Below are 18130 nucleotides of genomic sequence, written 5' to 3' on the forward strand. Positions count from 1 at the left end.
TGTGTTGATTTTTTCTTGTAACAATTTTTTTCCAGTGACAACTATGAACTATGTGCACGTCCACCTACACATCATCAACCAATTCTTTGTATAATATATAACACCTGTTCTGTTTCACTGTAGGTGTTTTAAGTCAGACCTTTTACTGCTACTATTACTGTTTATGTAAATGCATTCTGAATGACAGCAACATCCTACCATCCTTCTACAAGAATATATAACCAACTAGGTGATTCATCGCGCCCCGTGCCCCCCCCCTCCCGCAATTCACGGACCCCCCGATCACTACCCAGCCTCCTGTTTTCCTGTGTCGTGACCTCCGCCAGTGGGGAGCCGCTGACTCAGAAACACCCTACTATACTATTGAACACACACACCTAAACAACATGCACACACAGCCCCCCCCCCCACACCCACAAATGTCACTGTACCATCCACACTATCAATGTACATCTTACTCTGTAACCGCTTTTTAATTAAACAAAACAAGACACACCCCCTTCCACATCATATGCTCTCTATTTAACACATTTCACCTATAACTCAAGTTGCAATGCAGGCCATCTTTCATACAATTCTAACCATCTTTCTCATATACAAATGTTCACAAATTAATGGGGCGCAGCCCCTTACGACGGTGTGATGAGCGCCCGTAGGGCGCGATGAATCACCTAGTTTGTAATAAGCATTAATGGGACATGTGAAACCTTAAGGTTTTTTGTCTATGGAATTTCATTGCTTTTTTTTTCAATTTATTTTTTCTTAATTCGAAATTTAAAATTTCAGTGTAAGAATAAATATTTGATTTTTTAAATGTTTAACAATAACACACCCCTGGCTATGAGCACTACCCCTGGCCACAAGCATTACAAAACCCTAGCAACAAGTATGACATCCGTCCCAGTGCATGAAACCAATGTAACAGGTGCCGGATGATGCTCAGACAGGGTGATCCCGACAGTCAGTATCCTGATGTTGGAATCGCGACTATTGGTGCTCCGACAAGGGGGATCCCGACTATCATGGGCTATTCTCCTTTCTGTAGTGAGCCACAGAGCCTGCAGTATGGCGAGTGCAGCCAGCCTGCAAGGGGCTTCTTTGTGCTCGCCCCCCGTCGGAGCAGCGACAGTCGGTATTCCGACATCGAGATACTGACCGTCAGTATACCCCCTGTCAGACATCCATACCACACCCCTGTGGAACCACAGCCTCCGCTGTATGTACTACACCAGCTATCACACTAGCTACTACTTCTCCCCGACATTCCCACCAGACGTGCACACCCAATGAGGATTTCTCAAGCTCACACAAAATCTCTGTCTCTGGCTTCCTGCTCCAGCCAATGGTGCAAACATTGCCGCTCCTACGACTTCTCCCATCAGTCACACACCTTGATACCCATTACACATGTCACACACTGTGATATCCATTACACATATACCACACATCGTGATGCCCATTACACGTTAAGCCAAACATATGCCTCACACTGTGATGCCCATTACACATTAAGCCACGCACCATAATGCCCATTACACATGAAGTCACACACCATGTAATGTCTATTACAAAATATGCTGCACATCATGATGCCATTTACACATTATGCCACCACCATAATGCCCATTACACATTAAGCCAAACACCGTTATGCCCATTACACACTAAGCACACACCATAATGCCCATTACACAATATGCTGCACACCATAATGCCCATGACACAAAATGCTGCACAACGTGATGCCCATTACACAATATGCTGCACACCGTGATACCCATTACACAATATGTTGCACAGTTATGCACATTACACAATATGCTGCACACTGTTATGCCCATTACACAATATGCTGCACACTGGTATGCCCATCACATATTATGCCACACATTGTTACATGTAATGACACCAGTACTCCTGCCTATAAATGTAATGCCATCAGTAGTGCACCTGACTTTACACAATACCCCCAAAATGAGTTGCTCATTGAGAGAGAAGATTGCAGACTAAAGTGAAGCTTGAATACTTAAGTGACTTGTGAGTTGGAAACAGAAGCAGGTGAGTTATCTTGCATTCTGTCTGTCTTGCATTCTTTATCTGTCTATCTATATAGAGATTGTTATTTTGGTTGTGCTTGTATCTGTATAGTGTATTGTTACTAGATGTGAACAGATACTAGGAGGAGGAGCTAAATCTAGGTGTGAAGAGATATTAGGGGGAGGAGCTAAGTGTAACAGCTGCCTGACATACTATATAAGCAGTGAGCAGACCCTGACAGACAGCGTCACTAGTGAAGTTAAATGTATCTCTAGTTAAAGGCTGCAATGGCTCCTACTGACATCGCTGCAGCTGTCAACCTCTGCTGGCTTCCTTTTGGCACTTCGCAGACTGCTACCAGCCCAGACCCCCCTTCTCTCTGGGCCCGGTACCAGTGTACCCACAGACCCCCCCTGACGGTGGCCATGCCTCCAGCAATTGGTGAGGGAGCACACTCATAAGGACGCAATACTAGACTTAATACTTACAAATGGTGACAGAATATCTGACATAAATGTGGGTGAAAACCTGGGATCCAGTGACCATCAAGCAGTATGGTTCAAAATAAAGACTGAGACTGGCTCATCGCACAAAAAAACAAAGGTGTTAGATTTTAGGAAGGCTGATTTTGTAGATATGGGAAACTCTGTAAGGGTTTCTTTGGTAGAGTGGAGGAACTTGGAAGGAGTGCAGGATAAGTGGGAAAAATGAAAAAGTGCAATTCTAAAAGCAACAGAACTTTGTGTCAAAAGAGTTATGAAAAACACAAGAAAAAGGAAGCCAATGTGGTTTGCAAAAGAAGTACTGTAGCAAGTATTGTGAAAGCAAAAAAAGTTTGCCTTTAAGAAATGTAAGCAGAGGCAGGAGAATGAGGACAAAGAGGTGTATCTTGTTAGCATAGGCGAATCTAGACTTTTGGTAATGGGTGGTCCCAGATCTAGACATAACAGCAGGGGGACCTTTGCGCGGCGTTGCCGCGTGGCAAAAAGGGGGCATGGCCTCATGGGAAGGAGGCATGGCATCACAAAAAGGGGTGTGGTATTACACTTTAGACCAGGCATGTCCAACCTGCGGCCCTCCAGATGTGCTAAAACTACACATCCCAGCATGCATTGCCATCATTCTAGCATTCCCTAATAGCCAAATTGTGGCAGGGCATGCTGGGATGTGTAGTTTTAGCACATCTGGAGGGCCGCAGGTTGGACATGCCTGCTTTAGACCATACACAGTAATGCCCATTACACATTTTAGCAAACTCCATAATACCCATTACACATAAAGCCACACGCCATAATGCCAATTACACATAAGGCCACACACCATAATGCCCATTACACATTGTGCCACACATCATGATGCCCATTACATACAATATAACAAACCATAATGCCCATTACATATTTGCCAAATAAGTACTGCTTACCTACGTGCTCATTGCTAGGTGGTCCTTGCTTGTTTGCACCATAGTACCCATTACACATGATGCCGCACACCATAGGACCCATTACACATGATGCCGCACACCATAGTACCCATTACATATGATGCCGCGCACCATAGTACCCATTACACATGATGCTGCACACAGAATGTCCCTTACACATGATGCTGCACACATAATGCCGCTTACACATGATGCTGCACACCGTAATGCAACTTACACATTTAGCCACACATTATGCGTAATGCCCCCACATACCACAACTTGTAGGGTCCCTTAAGCAATTCCCCCAAAAGTGCCACTTACTGTAAATTTTTATATGAGCCTTCGATGCTGCTGCTGCAGGGAGAGATGGAGAGTGGTGCAGCTGCTTCTATGGGGAGAGGAGCAGAGCGCAGCGCAGAGCACACTCCCACTCCCCTCCTGGTGTCCCCTCTAGCCGAGTGGACATTTGAAATATTGTGCGCGCTGTTGTTGACGTCGGGGGAGCACGCTGGGCACCGGCACCACATGATTAAAGGGGGGGGGGGGAGGGCGGGCTGAGGTGAAAGCGGGGAGAAGAATTGGAGTGGAAGCTGCAGGGGTGACATTGACAGCTGGGCAGAGAGCAGTAGGCTGCCCGGCTGTATTCAGAGCACTGCAGGTCACGGCTGTTTGAAATAATACCCCTTTCACAACAGAAAATGCAGGGATGTACCCAGGAATATGGTCCCAGGATCATTTTCTGGTGTGAGGGGGAGAGACAACCACTCCCATCTCCCTACCCCCCTTTAACCAACCAGCTATATCTTCGGAACCAACTGACCCATTTACATGAGACCAGTATCATATTGAAGAACTTTTGAATTGGCTTCATGATTTTTCACGAATGGTCCCATGAAACTGGGCTGTTTGGTTCCAGAGAAATCTGCCCTCAAAGAACATAAACAGTCATGAAATTACATTTAAGAAATGAAAAAAAAAACGGTTTAACCTTAATATCCCTGGAACCAATTAACCCATATGGATCCAGCCTGGTATCAGGTTGAAGGCTTAGCGATTTGGGTTCGACTGAGATCAATCTCGAGCTTAAGTGATGTCGAAGGGGGAACTGGCAGCCGTTGAACTGGGTGGAACTGGCAGCCGTTGAACTGGGTGGGGGTCGGAATTAGCGGGTCCCATGTTATCCTATAGGGAAAACATTCCAGATTTGCCTGGCAGTATCTCCGGTTCCCAGGGGGCTAGAGGCACGGGGCTGGGCTTGTTGGAAAGCCCCATCCCTCAGCTAATGGGTGGTCCTGTGCACCCCCGGAACATCCCCTAGATTCGCCTATGCTTGTTAGACAGAAGGAGGCTAAGAAGGTAATCAGATGGGCAAAAGCACAGGCTGAAGAGAAAATGGACCAATCAGTGGGTAAAGGGGGAAAAACTTTTTTTTAGGTATATAAGTGAAAGGAGAAAAACAAAAAGTGGAATAATAAGACTAAAGACAGAGAGTGGAAGTTTTCTTGAGGGGGGCAATGTAATAGCAGATAATATTAATAATTATTTCTGCTTAGTATTCACTGCTAAAAGAGAGGGGAAGTGGCCACAGTTAAGTTACAAGTATAGTCAGAAAAATGAGGGAGAAATAAGTCCATTTACAGAGGAGAAAGTCCTCACAGAACTCTCAAAACTGTAAGTGGATAAATCAATGGGGCCAGATGGGATACATCCAAGGATACTAAAAGAGCTTAAAGGGGATCTGGTAAAACCAATAACAGAATTATTCAACCAGTCACTAGCTACTAGAGTAATCCCAGAGGACTGGAAAAAAGCGAATGTAGTCCGACTGCACAAAAGTGGAAGCAAGGAAGAGGTAAGCAACTATCGACCAGTGAGCCTTACATCAGTAGTAGGGAAATTGATGGAAACACTCTTTAAAGAAAGAGTTTTAGAATATCAAAAAACCAGAAATTTACAGGATCCAAAACAGCATGGGTTTACTGGGGGAAGATCATGTCAAATAAATCTTATTGACTTTTTTGACTGGGTGACTAAAGTAATAGATCAAGGTGGGGCTGTAGATGTAGCTTATCTAGACTTTATTAAGGCTTTTACACTGTCCGACATCGCAGACTGTTAAATAAACTTGAAAGATTGGGATTGGATTCTAAGATAGTTGAATGGATAAGAGCATGGTTGCAGGACAGAAAACAGAGAGTTGTAGTAAACGGAGTACAGTCAAAGGAGGGAAATGTTACAAGTGGAGTACCCCAGGGATCTGTACTTGGACCAGTGCTTTTTAATATCTTTATTGGTGATATTGCAAATGGAATTGAGGGTAACATGCCTTTTTTTGCAGATGACACAAAGGTAAGCAACAGGGTAGACACACCAGGAGGGGTTAAACAAATGATTGATGATCTAGGTAGATTAGAGGAATGGTCAAGAGCATGGCAACTACAGTTTAATGCCAAAAAATGCAAAATCATGCACTTGGGTTGCAAAAATCCAAAGACTAAATATAGTATAAATGGCACTATAATGGAAACTACTGAGGAAGAGAGGGATCTAGGTGTCACTATTTCAGGGGACTTAAAGGCAAGTAGGCAATGTAACAAAGCAATGAAGAAGGCAAGTTAGATGCTTGGTTGCATAGGGAGAGGTATTAGCAGTAGGAAGAAAGAAGTAATAATGCCACTGTATAGGTCATTGGTACGACCTCATCTAGTAAATTGTGTTCAGTTCTGAAGGCCATTTCTCCAGAAGGATATAAATACATTAGAGACTGTACAAATAAGGGCAACTAAAATGGTGCATGGCCTACATCACATTACAGAACACGAGGGCATGCACTGAAACTAGAGGGAGGAAGATTCAGGGGAAATTTGAAGAATTACTTCACAGAAAGAGTAGTAGATAAGTGGAATAGCCTCCCATCAGAGGTGGTAGAGGCAAATACAGTAGTACAATTTAAACATGCTTGGGATAGGCATATTGATATCCTTACAAAAAAAATATCAAATATGGTTTGAGGTAACATGTTTAAAAAAGGGGCAGACTAGATGGGCCAAGTGGTTCTTATCTGCCGTCAAATTCTATGTTTCCATGTTTTTATGTTTCTAAAAATGCCACTTACATTTTTGCTGCTTCACTGCTGCTGTGATGTGGAGGGGAAAGGGGAGAAAAGAGGCAGCCTCCAAGCTTCCCCACACCGCACTGCTGCCAGTGGTGAGGCGACTGATGCCAGAGTTTGGAGCAGAGGGGGTAAGAGTCACCTTTTGCTCTCATCTGAGGGGGGGTCCATGTGTTCCAGAGCTACTGGCAGACTGGCTCAGGTGGGATGGGGAGGAGAGGCAGCTTCCGCCTCAATGGAAAGGGGGCGGGCAGCAACAGACCGTGGTCTGGAGCACCCACTGATACCCTAGCTCCCACAGGTCAGATCCCTCCTGCCCGGCCGCCGCCGTCATTGTTGGGGGTGGGCATCCTTCCCAAAGCTTGCAATGGCGCCACACGTGGTTGAGGGGATGCACGGCAGCCAGCTATTTTAGCAGGGTACTGCTAAAACAGGCTAGCCGGAACACTATACCCATTACACATTAAGCCACACACCGTAAAGCCCATTACACATTGTGCCTCACACTGTGATGCCCAGTACATGTTGTGCCTCATACTGTGATGCCTGTTACACGTTACGACTCAGACCATGATGCCCATTACACCTCACACCATGATGCCCATTACACAATACGTGTAGTAGCAAGGGAAAAATAGCAAGATATCGTAAAAGGCACTTCAGTATGAGTGAGTCAGCCCCAATACAATAAACAAGGAAAACAGGAAGAGGTTTAACTGTGCTTAAGTAATGAGTGGTCAAGTGTATAATAAATATAATAAAGTTAATAACACTATAGAGCACAGGTTCTCAAACTCGGTCCTCAGGACCCCACACAGTGCATGTTTTGTAGGTCTCCTCACAGAATCACAGGTGAAATTAGCTCCACCTGTGGATCTTTTAAAATGTGCAGTCAGTAATGAGTAAACCTGTGCACCTGTCGGGTGACCTGGAAAACTTAAACTGTGTGGGGTCCTGAGGATCGAGTTTGAGAACCCCTGCTATAGAGCATTAAAAACAATGAATATTGAGTAACCAGAAGTGCAATATGGTTGGAATTAATAATCACCCTTATTTCTGATTGCCAGTCCATGGAACAGCCTTATTAGAGTCCACCCATTGGAGGGATAATGATTGAATCAATTATATGCAAAAAGTCCTCACTCACTAATGATATCCGGGCCTTTAAGGAGGAGTGACTGGTAGCAGGATGTCATCAGGTAGGAAAAGGGGGTATATATTAATTGCAGCTGTCTCGTTCACTGCAGAGCACCTTATGCATTTCACTGCTATGTGCAGCTTTCTCAAAGGTGACACATTGGGCCTTATTCTGATCTGAGCTCAGTACAAATTTGTTCTTAAAATGGGCAAAACCATGTGCACTACAGGTGGGGCAGATGTAACATGTATAGAGAGAGTTAGGTTTGTGTGAGTTATTTTGTTTCTGTGCAGGGTAAATACTGGCTGCATTATTTTTACACTGCAATTTAGATTTCAGTTTCAACACACCCCACCCAAATTTAATTCTCTTTGCACAGGTTACATCTGCTCCACCTGCAGTGCACATGGTTTTGCCCATTTTAAGAACAAATTTGTACTGAGCTCAGATCAGAATAAGGCCCATTGTGACTTCTCTACAACCAGGACCCTCTCAAACCACCACTTGGGAGATAATCCCAATCAGGAATAAGGGTGATTATTAATTCCAACCATATTGCACTTCTGGTTTCTCAATATTAATTGTTTTTAATGCTCTATAGTATTACATTTATTTATTTATTGTACATCTGACCACTCATTACTTAAGCGCAGTTAAACCTCTTCCTGTTTTCCATTCCACATGTCGGCCAGCCTTGTAAAAATAAATGGTGCCAGGTGCAACCCCAGTGGCCTTTAGTAGCTTCTGCGCATGCACCGGACACACAGATCGCTGCGTGTCCAGTCCTCTCAGTGACAGTCTGAGTAGAGCCGGCCCTAGTCAATTTGATGACTTAGGCAAAAGTTTGGCTGGTGCCCCAAAGTACTGCTGCTAGTTCTAACTCTGATCCAGCACCCCTCTCACAGCAAAGCATCCGCAACTCAGCAGCACAGATCACCGCAGCAGCCAGCAACATCCCCATCCACTGGCGTATCCCTAATGGGTGCAAGGTGTTCAGCACACATGATCCCCTGGGCCCTGGGGGCCCCTCACGCTGTACACCCTGCACCCATTTCATTCTACTCATCGTTAGTCTGGCAGAGCAGCGGAAAAGACCACTGGGAAAATGGTTGCGTAGTGACCCAAATTCACATTACACAACATTCAATGACCCATATTCATATTAAACATAGTGACCCATAATTACCTTTACACAGCATGTAGTGACCTATATTCACATTACACAGGATGTAGTGACCCATATTCACATTACACAGTGTATAGTGACCCATATTCAAATTACACAGCACACAGTGACCCATATTCATATTGCACAGCACGTAATGACCCATAGTCACATTACACAGCACGCAGTGACCCAGTCACATTGCACAGTGCATAGTGACCCCTAGTCACATAACACAGCGCGTAGTGACCCTCATTCACATTACACCACATGTAGTGACCCATATTCACATGTAGTGATCCATATTCACATTACACCATGCATAGTGACCATATTCACATTACACAGCACGTATTGACCCACAGTCACATCACACAGCACGTAGTGACCCACAGTCACATCACACAGCGCATAGTGACCCATAGTCACATTACAAAGAGCATAGTGACCCATAGTCACATCATACAGCGTGTAGTGACCCATAGTCACATCACACAATGCATAGTGATCCACAGTCACATCATACAGCGTGTAGTGACCCATATTTACATTACACAGTGCGTAGTGACCCACAGTCACATTACACAGTGCATAGTGACCCATAGTCACATTAAACAGGATGTAGTGACTCATATTCACATTGCACAGCGCATAGTGACCTATATTCACATTACACAGGACATAGTGACCCAAATTCACAGTACACAGGACGTAGAGACCCATATATTTACATTACGCAGTATATAGTGACCCATATTCACATTTCGCAGCACATAGTGACCTATATTCACATTAAACATCATGTAGTGCACCATATTCACATTACACAGCACGTAGTGACCCATATACACATTACACAGCAAGTAGTGACCCATATTCCCATTCAACAGCGCATAGTGACCCATCGTTACATTACATAGCTCAGTGACCCATATTCACATTACGCAGCACGTAGTGACCCATATTTGCACATAGTAACCCATAGTCACATTACACAGCGCATAGTGACCTATCGTTACATGACACAGCTCATATACACATAACACAGGATGTAGTGACCCATATTCACATTACACAATGCATAGTGACCCATACTGTATTTGCACATAGTGACCCATATTCACATTATACAGTGCATAATGACCCAATCACATTGCACAGTTCATACTGACCCATATTCACATTACACACGGGGCGAGCGTTCGGAGGGTGGCATTCCCCTCGCTATGTAGCAAAAGAATGCTGCTTAGTGAGTGATCCTGAATCAGGCCCCCTGTTCCCCTCACCTCTCACACACTGGTTTCTCCCCAGTCCCTGCACAAATTACCTTCAACCAGAAGCAGCATGCCACAGATCAGTGGGCAGGGCTGCAGTTACACTAGTCCACAGGCAAAGCAACCCCAGGCACAAGCAAAGTAGCATGATAGTTTTAAAAAAAATGGGCGTGGCCACGGGGGGGGGGGGGTCTGCAATTAGACCATGCCCCCTTTTGAAAACTATCACGCTGAAGGAGCCCAGGCCACTACTAGATGGCTGGGGGAGGGGACACTGATGACAGATCAAGAGGGGAATCATCAAGCCTTGTTTGCCTCTGCCCGCTGTAGAGACAGCAGCATCATCACAGCAGCAGCCAGCCCGCCCGGCTGCATGACCTGCAGCAGCATCGCACTGCTGCTGCCAGTCAAAAGGAGGTGCCTATGCCTGCAACCCCTTGCGCACACCTATGGTGTGCAGTAGGGGTAAATTGTGAGCATTCACTTGCTGCCCCCCAGCTACCCTGCTCCATGAAGTCCTCCTCCATGCTGATATATCTGCTGATCCTGCTCCTCGATGTCATGATCATCTGCCGGCTGTTACCCTCAGCTGGGACAGAGAGGCCATCTGAGCGCACTCACCAGCCGTCAGCAACTTGTACTCATGCCGGGCAGCTGTCAGCCAACTCCCCTGCAGCAGTGTCGCGATGGTGACTGACAGGTAATAAGAAGGAGGACACAGGGCAGCCTGAGGGATCATGCTGCACTCCGGACAGAGCATTCCTCTCTTGGGGCCTCCTGTGCCCAGCCCTGCAAATCACTACCTGCCTGCTCGGTCCCTGTGCCCCATTTTTAAGTGTCATGGCATCAGCCATCTGCATTAGATTGGGGTGTGTGTTGTTTGTGCATGTATTTATAATATATATTCATATTGCTTCATGTTTGGCCATCTTGGTACACCCAAGTGAAGTTGATCTGTGTACACCCCCTGCTGGAGGCCACTGCGCATGCGCAACAAGTTGAAAAGCCCTATCTTTATAATGGGGCATGTTTCACTAAATTTTTTTAAAAAACTGCCATTATCTGAAAATCCTTAACCCCAAAAGGCACTACACTGGGACAATATCTATCTAATAAAAAAAAAACAAGTCCTAATTCTTCCTCCTACCCTGAGTTATGCCTTCCCAAAAATCCCCTCATAGACTCTAAATGAAAACTGTGTCAAAAAGCCGTTTCTGAAGTGGCAGAAAAAACTGACAGTTGGAAATTTGGATTGCTCCTAATTGCTCATTTTTTATTATTTTGCCCTGAAATTTGGCAAGCAGCACTGGTTGATGATTCTATGCGTCCATGGCAAATTTCAGCTCAGTACGTCCAGCCACTTTTGAGGTGTAGTCCCTTAAACAACATGCCATATATCAGAAGTTCCCTATGGGAGAATTCCTCTTGATCAATTCAGCCTTAATATATATATGTGTGTGTGTGTGTGTGTGTGTGTGTGTGTGTGTGTGTGAGTAATACCCCTTTCACACTGCACTTTTAAAACGGTATATTGCCGTTATTTTTCCATTTTAAAACTTTTAAGGCTGCAATGGGAAAGTGCCAGAGTTGATTTACCGGTTAAAGTTAACTGGTATTTCAACACGGTTAAAAAGCAGAGTCCTACACGGTTCAAAGCCGTTTTTTTGGCAGTTTGAACAGCTCTATTTCAATGGCTTGAAACGTGTCCCTTGGGGGTTAAACGGGTTGAATGTTTGAATGGTATTAAATGATTTTTAAAACGGTTTTCACCTGCAATGTCAAAGGTCTCAAGGCTCAGACCCGTTTTAAAGTCCCATTTAAGAATACCGTGTCATTACCCATTTCTGCAATGTGAAAGCAGTATTAGTAAGTTTAGGTTTTTAATCACTTTTGTTCTTTTGCTAAATAGGAAAAACAAGACCAAAACATGACATTCACTTACCTGGTGAGGATGCAGTACTGTCAAAGTGATGGACTCTTTTGCATTCCTAAAGAAACACATTAAAAATGTTTGTTTATTGCTGGCTCATTTATTTATTTACAGTTTCTGACATAGTGCAGCAAATTCCCTTGCACTTTACAATTGTAGACAATGATAGAACAAACTGGGTAATAAACAGACAGATATTGAGGTAGGAGGGCCCTGCTGCAACACTACATATTAAATGAACTACGAATAGACAGAAATCATGCAACAGGATGAGGTTCACTGTAGGAGGTACTCAGGAGCCTTGGAGTCAGTCTCTGGGAATGACGAGTGTGGTTTAGAGTTGATGCCTGTGTCGACTAGGGAGACGAAGATGGTGATGGCCCTTTAAAACCAATAGCAAACTCTGCTGGGAGATGCTGGAGTGCTCTATCCTCTTCCCTTGGGAGCTGGAGATGGTAACAGCTAGGAAGGTAACCTGGCAGGGAACTTTGGTAACAGTAGGTAGCAGCAGCAGAGTGCACAGAAAACCACAGGGACTCTGGACAGTAACCTGGAGCCTTGGGATGCTGACTTCTGGATAAACACAGGGATCAAACTAGTTGTTCAAGGCCCTGAGCTGTTCTCAAGTGAGTCCTTATATCCCCCTAGGTAGCAGGGAATTGTCTACTGATCGCCACAGCAATTAGGTCACAACCAGGAAGTGGGATTACTTGAATACACCTGGATCATGTGACCAGATCCATACCTCCCAACTGTCACGATTCCGTCAGGACAGTCCCGATTTTCGGGTCCTGTCCCGACGTCCCACCCGCGGCAGGCATTGTCCCGCTGCGGGGGGGTGGCAGTTGGGAGACCCCCCAATGTAGTAGAATAGACGCTGTGCGCATGCGCACAGCGTCTATTCTCGTATGAAAATGAGGTCGCGGCTAATTAGCATAAGCCGCGCCCTCATTTGCATACGCCACGCCCCCTTTTCGGGCGCTCGCACGGCTTCGCCGCGCGAGTGTCCCTATTTCTTCACATGAAAAGTTGGGAGGTATGCAGATCTGAAGCCAGGGAGCCTCACAGGACCTTAATCCAGGTGGAATGCAGAGCAGCTGCAGCAGCAGCAGCAGCAGCAGCAGCAGCATGGACACAGACAAAGAAGAAAGAAATATTCGCTGGGAATATTCAGGCGCTTAGACAATGAGCTGTTTCTACAATATAAGCTGCTGCCTGAGTGTGAGGGTAGTCACTCCTCACTGGTACAAAAAAGAAGGAAATACTCGCACAAGGCGAGTTTAGGCAGCGCTTAGGTCAATGAATGGAAACAAAATTTGTTTATAAAGGTAAAAAAATTTTACTAGTTAAAAATGCATATATACACAATATATATTAATACAATAATGAACAAAAAAACATAATGTAACTAATTAAAATCGAGAAGGTGGGGAATAAAAAGTAAACTGGAATTAACGGAAATAAAGTTAATATGGGAATATCCCGCCTCAAAGGACATGTATTTGTGAGCAACAGTGTGATCACTTGATTTGTGGAAGAAACAGGTAAGTGCACTTTACCAATTGGATCCTTGTGGAACAAATGAAGATGCAGGGCTGGTTGGGTCCTCACGATAAACGCGGCTATTTTGTCGTGCCGCTGGAGGGGTCAGAGATCGCTGGATGGAATCAGTCTTCTATGATGAGGTGTGAGACAGATGGAATATGTCTCCAACACCAGAGGGATGTTTGTTGTGGCGATATGACCAATGCAATGTCCAGGAGTTGGGGAGTAGGCTTCCGTGACCCAGAGATGGTCTCACCGGTGTAGATGTAGATAACCAGTGGTGTCTGGGAACACGGTGTCCGCCTAGTAGTGTGGTCTCCAATGAGCAGCAAAGGGATGAAAGTCCACAATGAAATGGGTCTCACAATAGGTCCTGAGGCTGGGAAGGGGGTACAGGTTCACCTAACGCGTTTCACTGCGTCCTGCAGCTTTATCAAAGGTGTGGGGGACTGTGTACCTGGTTCAGGTATTTATACCTTCCTTAATGGGTGAGTCAGTGCACCTGTGCGATGCAATTAACAATACAAAAACATCCAATAAATAAAATATCAATATAAAATATAGGTAGGCAGACATATATCTAATAAGGTAACATGAGTATTAAGTACACGATAAGAAATAATGAAGCAATTTACTTGAAAAATCGTTTTTTTCTCTATACTAAGATGCGATCACATGACTAGATTGGGTCATGTGATCGGAATATACAAACAGTACATAGAGGAGTATAACACCAGGTAAATGACGCTTTTAAATAATGTTGTTTAGACATCCAATGCTGGTTAGTTTAGATAAGCGCTATTGAGAAAGTGGAGAGAGACATGAATGAATATAAGCCTGTAATAAGGTTATGCACGATGTTTGGAACGCATATTGCGTTCCAGATGCAATGGTGTGTGATTACTTCCGCCCTTGCCCCGGAAGTGTAAGACGGCAATGGCCAGTAATAGTGGTTTGGGTCATATGATGGACGCGTCATAGCGTCATTCTGCGTGCACATGAAACGTACACAGCATCCTGTGATGCACAAGGGCACGTGGGCGGAAGCGTCCATCATCCCAGCTATCGCTTCCTGTGATTGGAACGCACTTGCGCTCCAGCACAGTGGTAATAATAGAGATATAGGATCATACGAAAATATAAATGGAAACTTTTTGTGAAACCAGAATAATAACCCCAAACCAGTATGAGGAGACTGTATAAGAGTCCAGCCTATCTTGAGAGCAACGAGGTTATAATTTGATATTCTAGTCAATTACTGAGGAAAATGACACTAATGATGTATATGATGTAAAGGGAATTTAACGATATAAGTGATTCATTTGTGCAAAAATACATAAATAATGAAAAGAAGAAAGTGCTTTTCCACGTTCATAATAATGTAATTATAATGATCAAAAAATATATATATAATAATATATAATAATGAAAATATAAAAATAAATGAATGGATAGATAAAGGGCAATGTAAATAAATTTACTACTATTTTTAATTGATAATTTATTTTGATTTTTTGATTTTTAAATTTTTATTTAATTTTAAAAGGGAGGGGGGGAGGGGGGGAAGGGGGTGGAAAAAAAGGGGGGGGGGCGGGGGGGGGAGAGAAAGGGGGCGGGGGGGGGGGGAGGGAAAAGAAAGGAAAAGAGGGTGGGAGATTGAGACCGAATTTATAATATATGGGAACTGGTGCTGTTTAGAGGACAATGTTGAGCTCCATTGCCTCATTCAAACCTCTGGGAAAGAGCGAATCCATTTTAAATGTCCAGAAAATCTCCTGTTTGCACAGAATCCGGAACCTGTCATCGCCCCTCTTGGTGGGCGGGACATGTTCCAGTCCTGTCAATGTCAGATCCTTGGGATCATTTTTGTGACTTTCAGAAAAGTGTCTAGAGACACTATGAAGAAGAGACCCTTTTAGAATGTTCCGGCGATGTTCAAGGAACCTAGACCTTAAACTTTGTGTGGTTCTCCCCACATATTTTAAATTACATGAGCAAGTGAGCAGGTAAATAACATAAGAGGTATTACAATTAATGAAACCTTTAATTTTTATCTTTTCGGTCTTTAAAGAAATCATAGTCAATTTATTAGAAATGAAGTTGCATGTTATGCAGTGGGTGCCGCCACACTTATAGCAACCCAAGGGTTTTGTTGGGAGCCAATCTGAGGAAGGAATTGTAGTTTGTGCTTTTGGGCATTTTAGACCACTAGGTGCTAATAGATTTTTTAAGGACTTATTTTTCTTAAATATGAAGGAGGGACGTGAGGGAAGTACTTCTCTAAGTAAGGGATCTTGTTGTAATATAGAATGATTTTTATCTATAATTTTTTTAATCTCTTTATAATCTCTATTGAATGTAGAGATAAAAGAGATGCGGTTTTCTCCATCCTTGGTGAAATTGTCAGAGTGCTCCTCTTTTGGACCTTTGTCCTTCAGAAGAGCATCCCTGTCTCTCTCTCTACTGGAGATGTATGCGTCCTGGACAAGTTCGGGGGGATATCCACAGTTCAGGAATGAAGTGATGAGGCCCTTGGCCTGGCTGTCAAAGGAGTCTAATTGTGAACAGTTGCGTCGAAGGCGCAACATTTGACCCTTAGGTATATTTTTTACCCAAGGGGGATAATGACCACTTCTAAAATGTAAGTATGAATTGGTATTTACGGGTTTTTGATAGTTGCTGGTGTGAATCGAGCCATTAGTACTTCTTAAAGTCAGATCAAGAAAATTAATGGAATCTGGGTGGTGTTCGTGCGTGAATTTTAAATTAAAAGAATTGGAATTTAAATGTGCAACAAAAGAATTGATAGATGTGCAGTCCCCATCCCAAATAAAGAATAAGTCATCTATATAACGGCCATAGAGGACCAGGTTCGCGCCAAAGGGGGACCCCCAAATGAGTTGGTCCTCAACCTCCCCCATGTAGAGGTTGGCATAGCTCGGCGCGAACCTGGTCCCCATGGCCGTTCCCATCACCTGTAAGTAAAAAGTGTCCTGGAATAAAAAATAATTGTGTTTAAGGATAAATGATATGGATGTGATATATTTTAATTAGTTACATTATGTTTTTTTGTTCATTATTGTATTAATATATATTGTGTATATATGCATTTTTAACTAGTAAAAATTTTTTACCTTTATAAACAAATTTTGTTTCCATTCATTGACCTAAGCGCTGCCTAAACTCGCCTTGTGCGAGTATTTCCTTCTTTTATGGACACAGACAAGCCTGGAAACATTGGAAGTCAGAAAACAAATGTAAAGGTTTGTGACAAACATCCATTGGCTGTATTTCCTGGGATTTCAACCCTCCAATAAGATCTGGACTTTGCATATAGGACTTATTGCCTTGTTCCTAATTCACCAGCTGAATAAATAGGAGTTGTCATCTCTAGGAGACCCGAGCTCTTGAAAATATAGAGTAACATCAAGGGAACTATTGGAGTCACCTTTAGCGAATGTGGGATGATATAAAAATCCTCCACCATTATTTACAGATTCTTTCAGCCAACTTATCCCCATGGAATGGTAATATGCATAACCATCAGAATTTACATAGTTGGAAATTGTGATGCAATATTGAACAATTTATAGAAAATACAGCTCAGATTTGGAGTGGAATGTTATATTTATCCATCTACCTGTGATAATTATTTGTATCTATATTTATTTTTATTGTGTTATATATGTTTTATTAAATATAATCATTTAAAATCTACCGTCTTGTGATATTTCAGCCAGTGCTGGCACATTCATACTACCCAGACTACCTCCCTTCCTTGCTGGTTCAATTACCACAAATCACAGGTCTGCGGAGAGTGGGCAGGGCTTAAATTACATGGTAGTTTAAGCCCCACCCCCTCTCCATGGCCCATGAGTCACATAGTTGTATGGCATGGGGGCGGGGCCAAGTGATGTCAGCCCTGTCACTGCACCAAACGTGTTGCCTAGCCAGACTTTTTCCAGAGAGTTGAAATTCAAAGTAGGCAAGTATAAATTATAGTACATTTGGGGGCTGATTCAGGTTTGTTTGCAAAAGCAATCTCCTTAAATGGACAAAACCATTTAAATGGGGAAAAATGAATATAATTTTGGAGTATTAAATCTGAGATTATTATTTAGATGATAAACAATTTTCTTCTTTTCATTTCAGGACCAGAATCTCTTGCTGTATATCAAAACACAGAAAATTAAAATAATTTTATTCTAACCTTAGAGACTCATTTACAAAGCGTATTGCTATGTAAATGGGGCTGACAGAAAAAAAGTTTTAGGAAAAAAAAAGTTTATTGAGCATGGCGTTTGTTTGTTTCATTTGTTCTCTCCCAAAGAAGGAAAGGAAATACAAATAAACAATTGGTACTGCTGTATAAGTCCAGTCTGGTGACACTGCTGCATAAGTCCTATCCAGTGGTACTGCAGTTAAAGGATACTGCCATTAAAGTCCAGTCCAATGATACTGCTTCCTAAGTCCACTCCAGAGGCACTGCCGTTCAAGTCTAGT

General features: G+C 43.4%; 1 protein-coding gene across 10 annotated transcripts in view; it reads right to left on the bottom strand.

Moving 5' to 3' along the window:
- The window catches only part of FRMPD3 (FERM and PDZ domain containing 3), a 527068-nt gene that overhangs the window by 308155 nt on the left and 200783 nt on the right, over positions 1-18130 (bottom strand). For 6 of the 10 annotated variants that reach the window (XM_083159052.1, XM_083159061.1, XM_083159051.1 and 3 more), the window contains one exon: positions 12095-12140. The exons of the other annotated variants lie outside the window; for them this stretch is intronic. In XM_083159052.1, the coding sequence (XP_083015178.1) occupies positions 12095-12140 (46 nt within the window). The remainder of the gene's footprint in view (positions 1-12094; positions 12141-18130) is intronic. 10 annotated transcript variants of the gene reach the window in all.

Source organism: Crinia signifera, chromosome 9 (genome assembly GCF_055691185.1).
Source record: "Crinia signifera chromosome 9, ASM5569118v1, whole genome shotgun sequence".
Classification (NCBI taxonomy): Eukaryota; Metazoa; Chordata; class Amphibia; order Anura; family Myobatrachidae; genus Crinia; species Crinia signifera.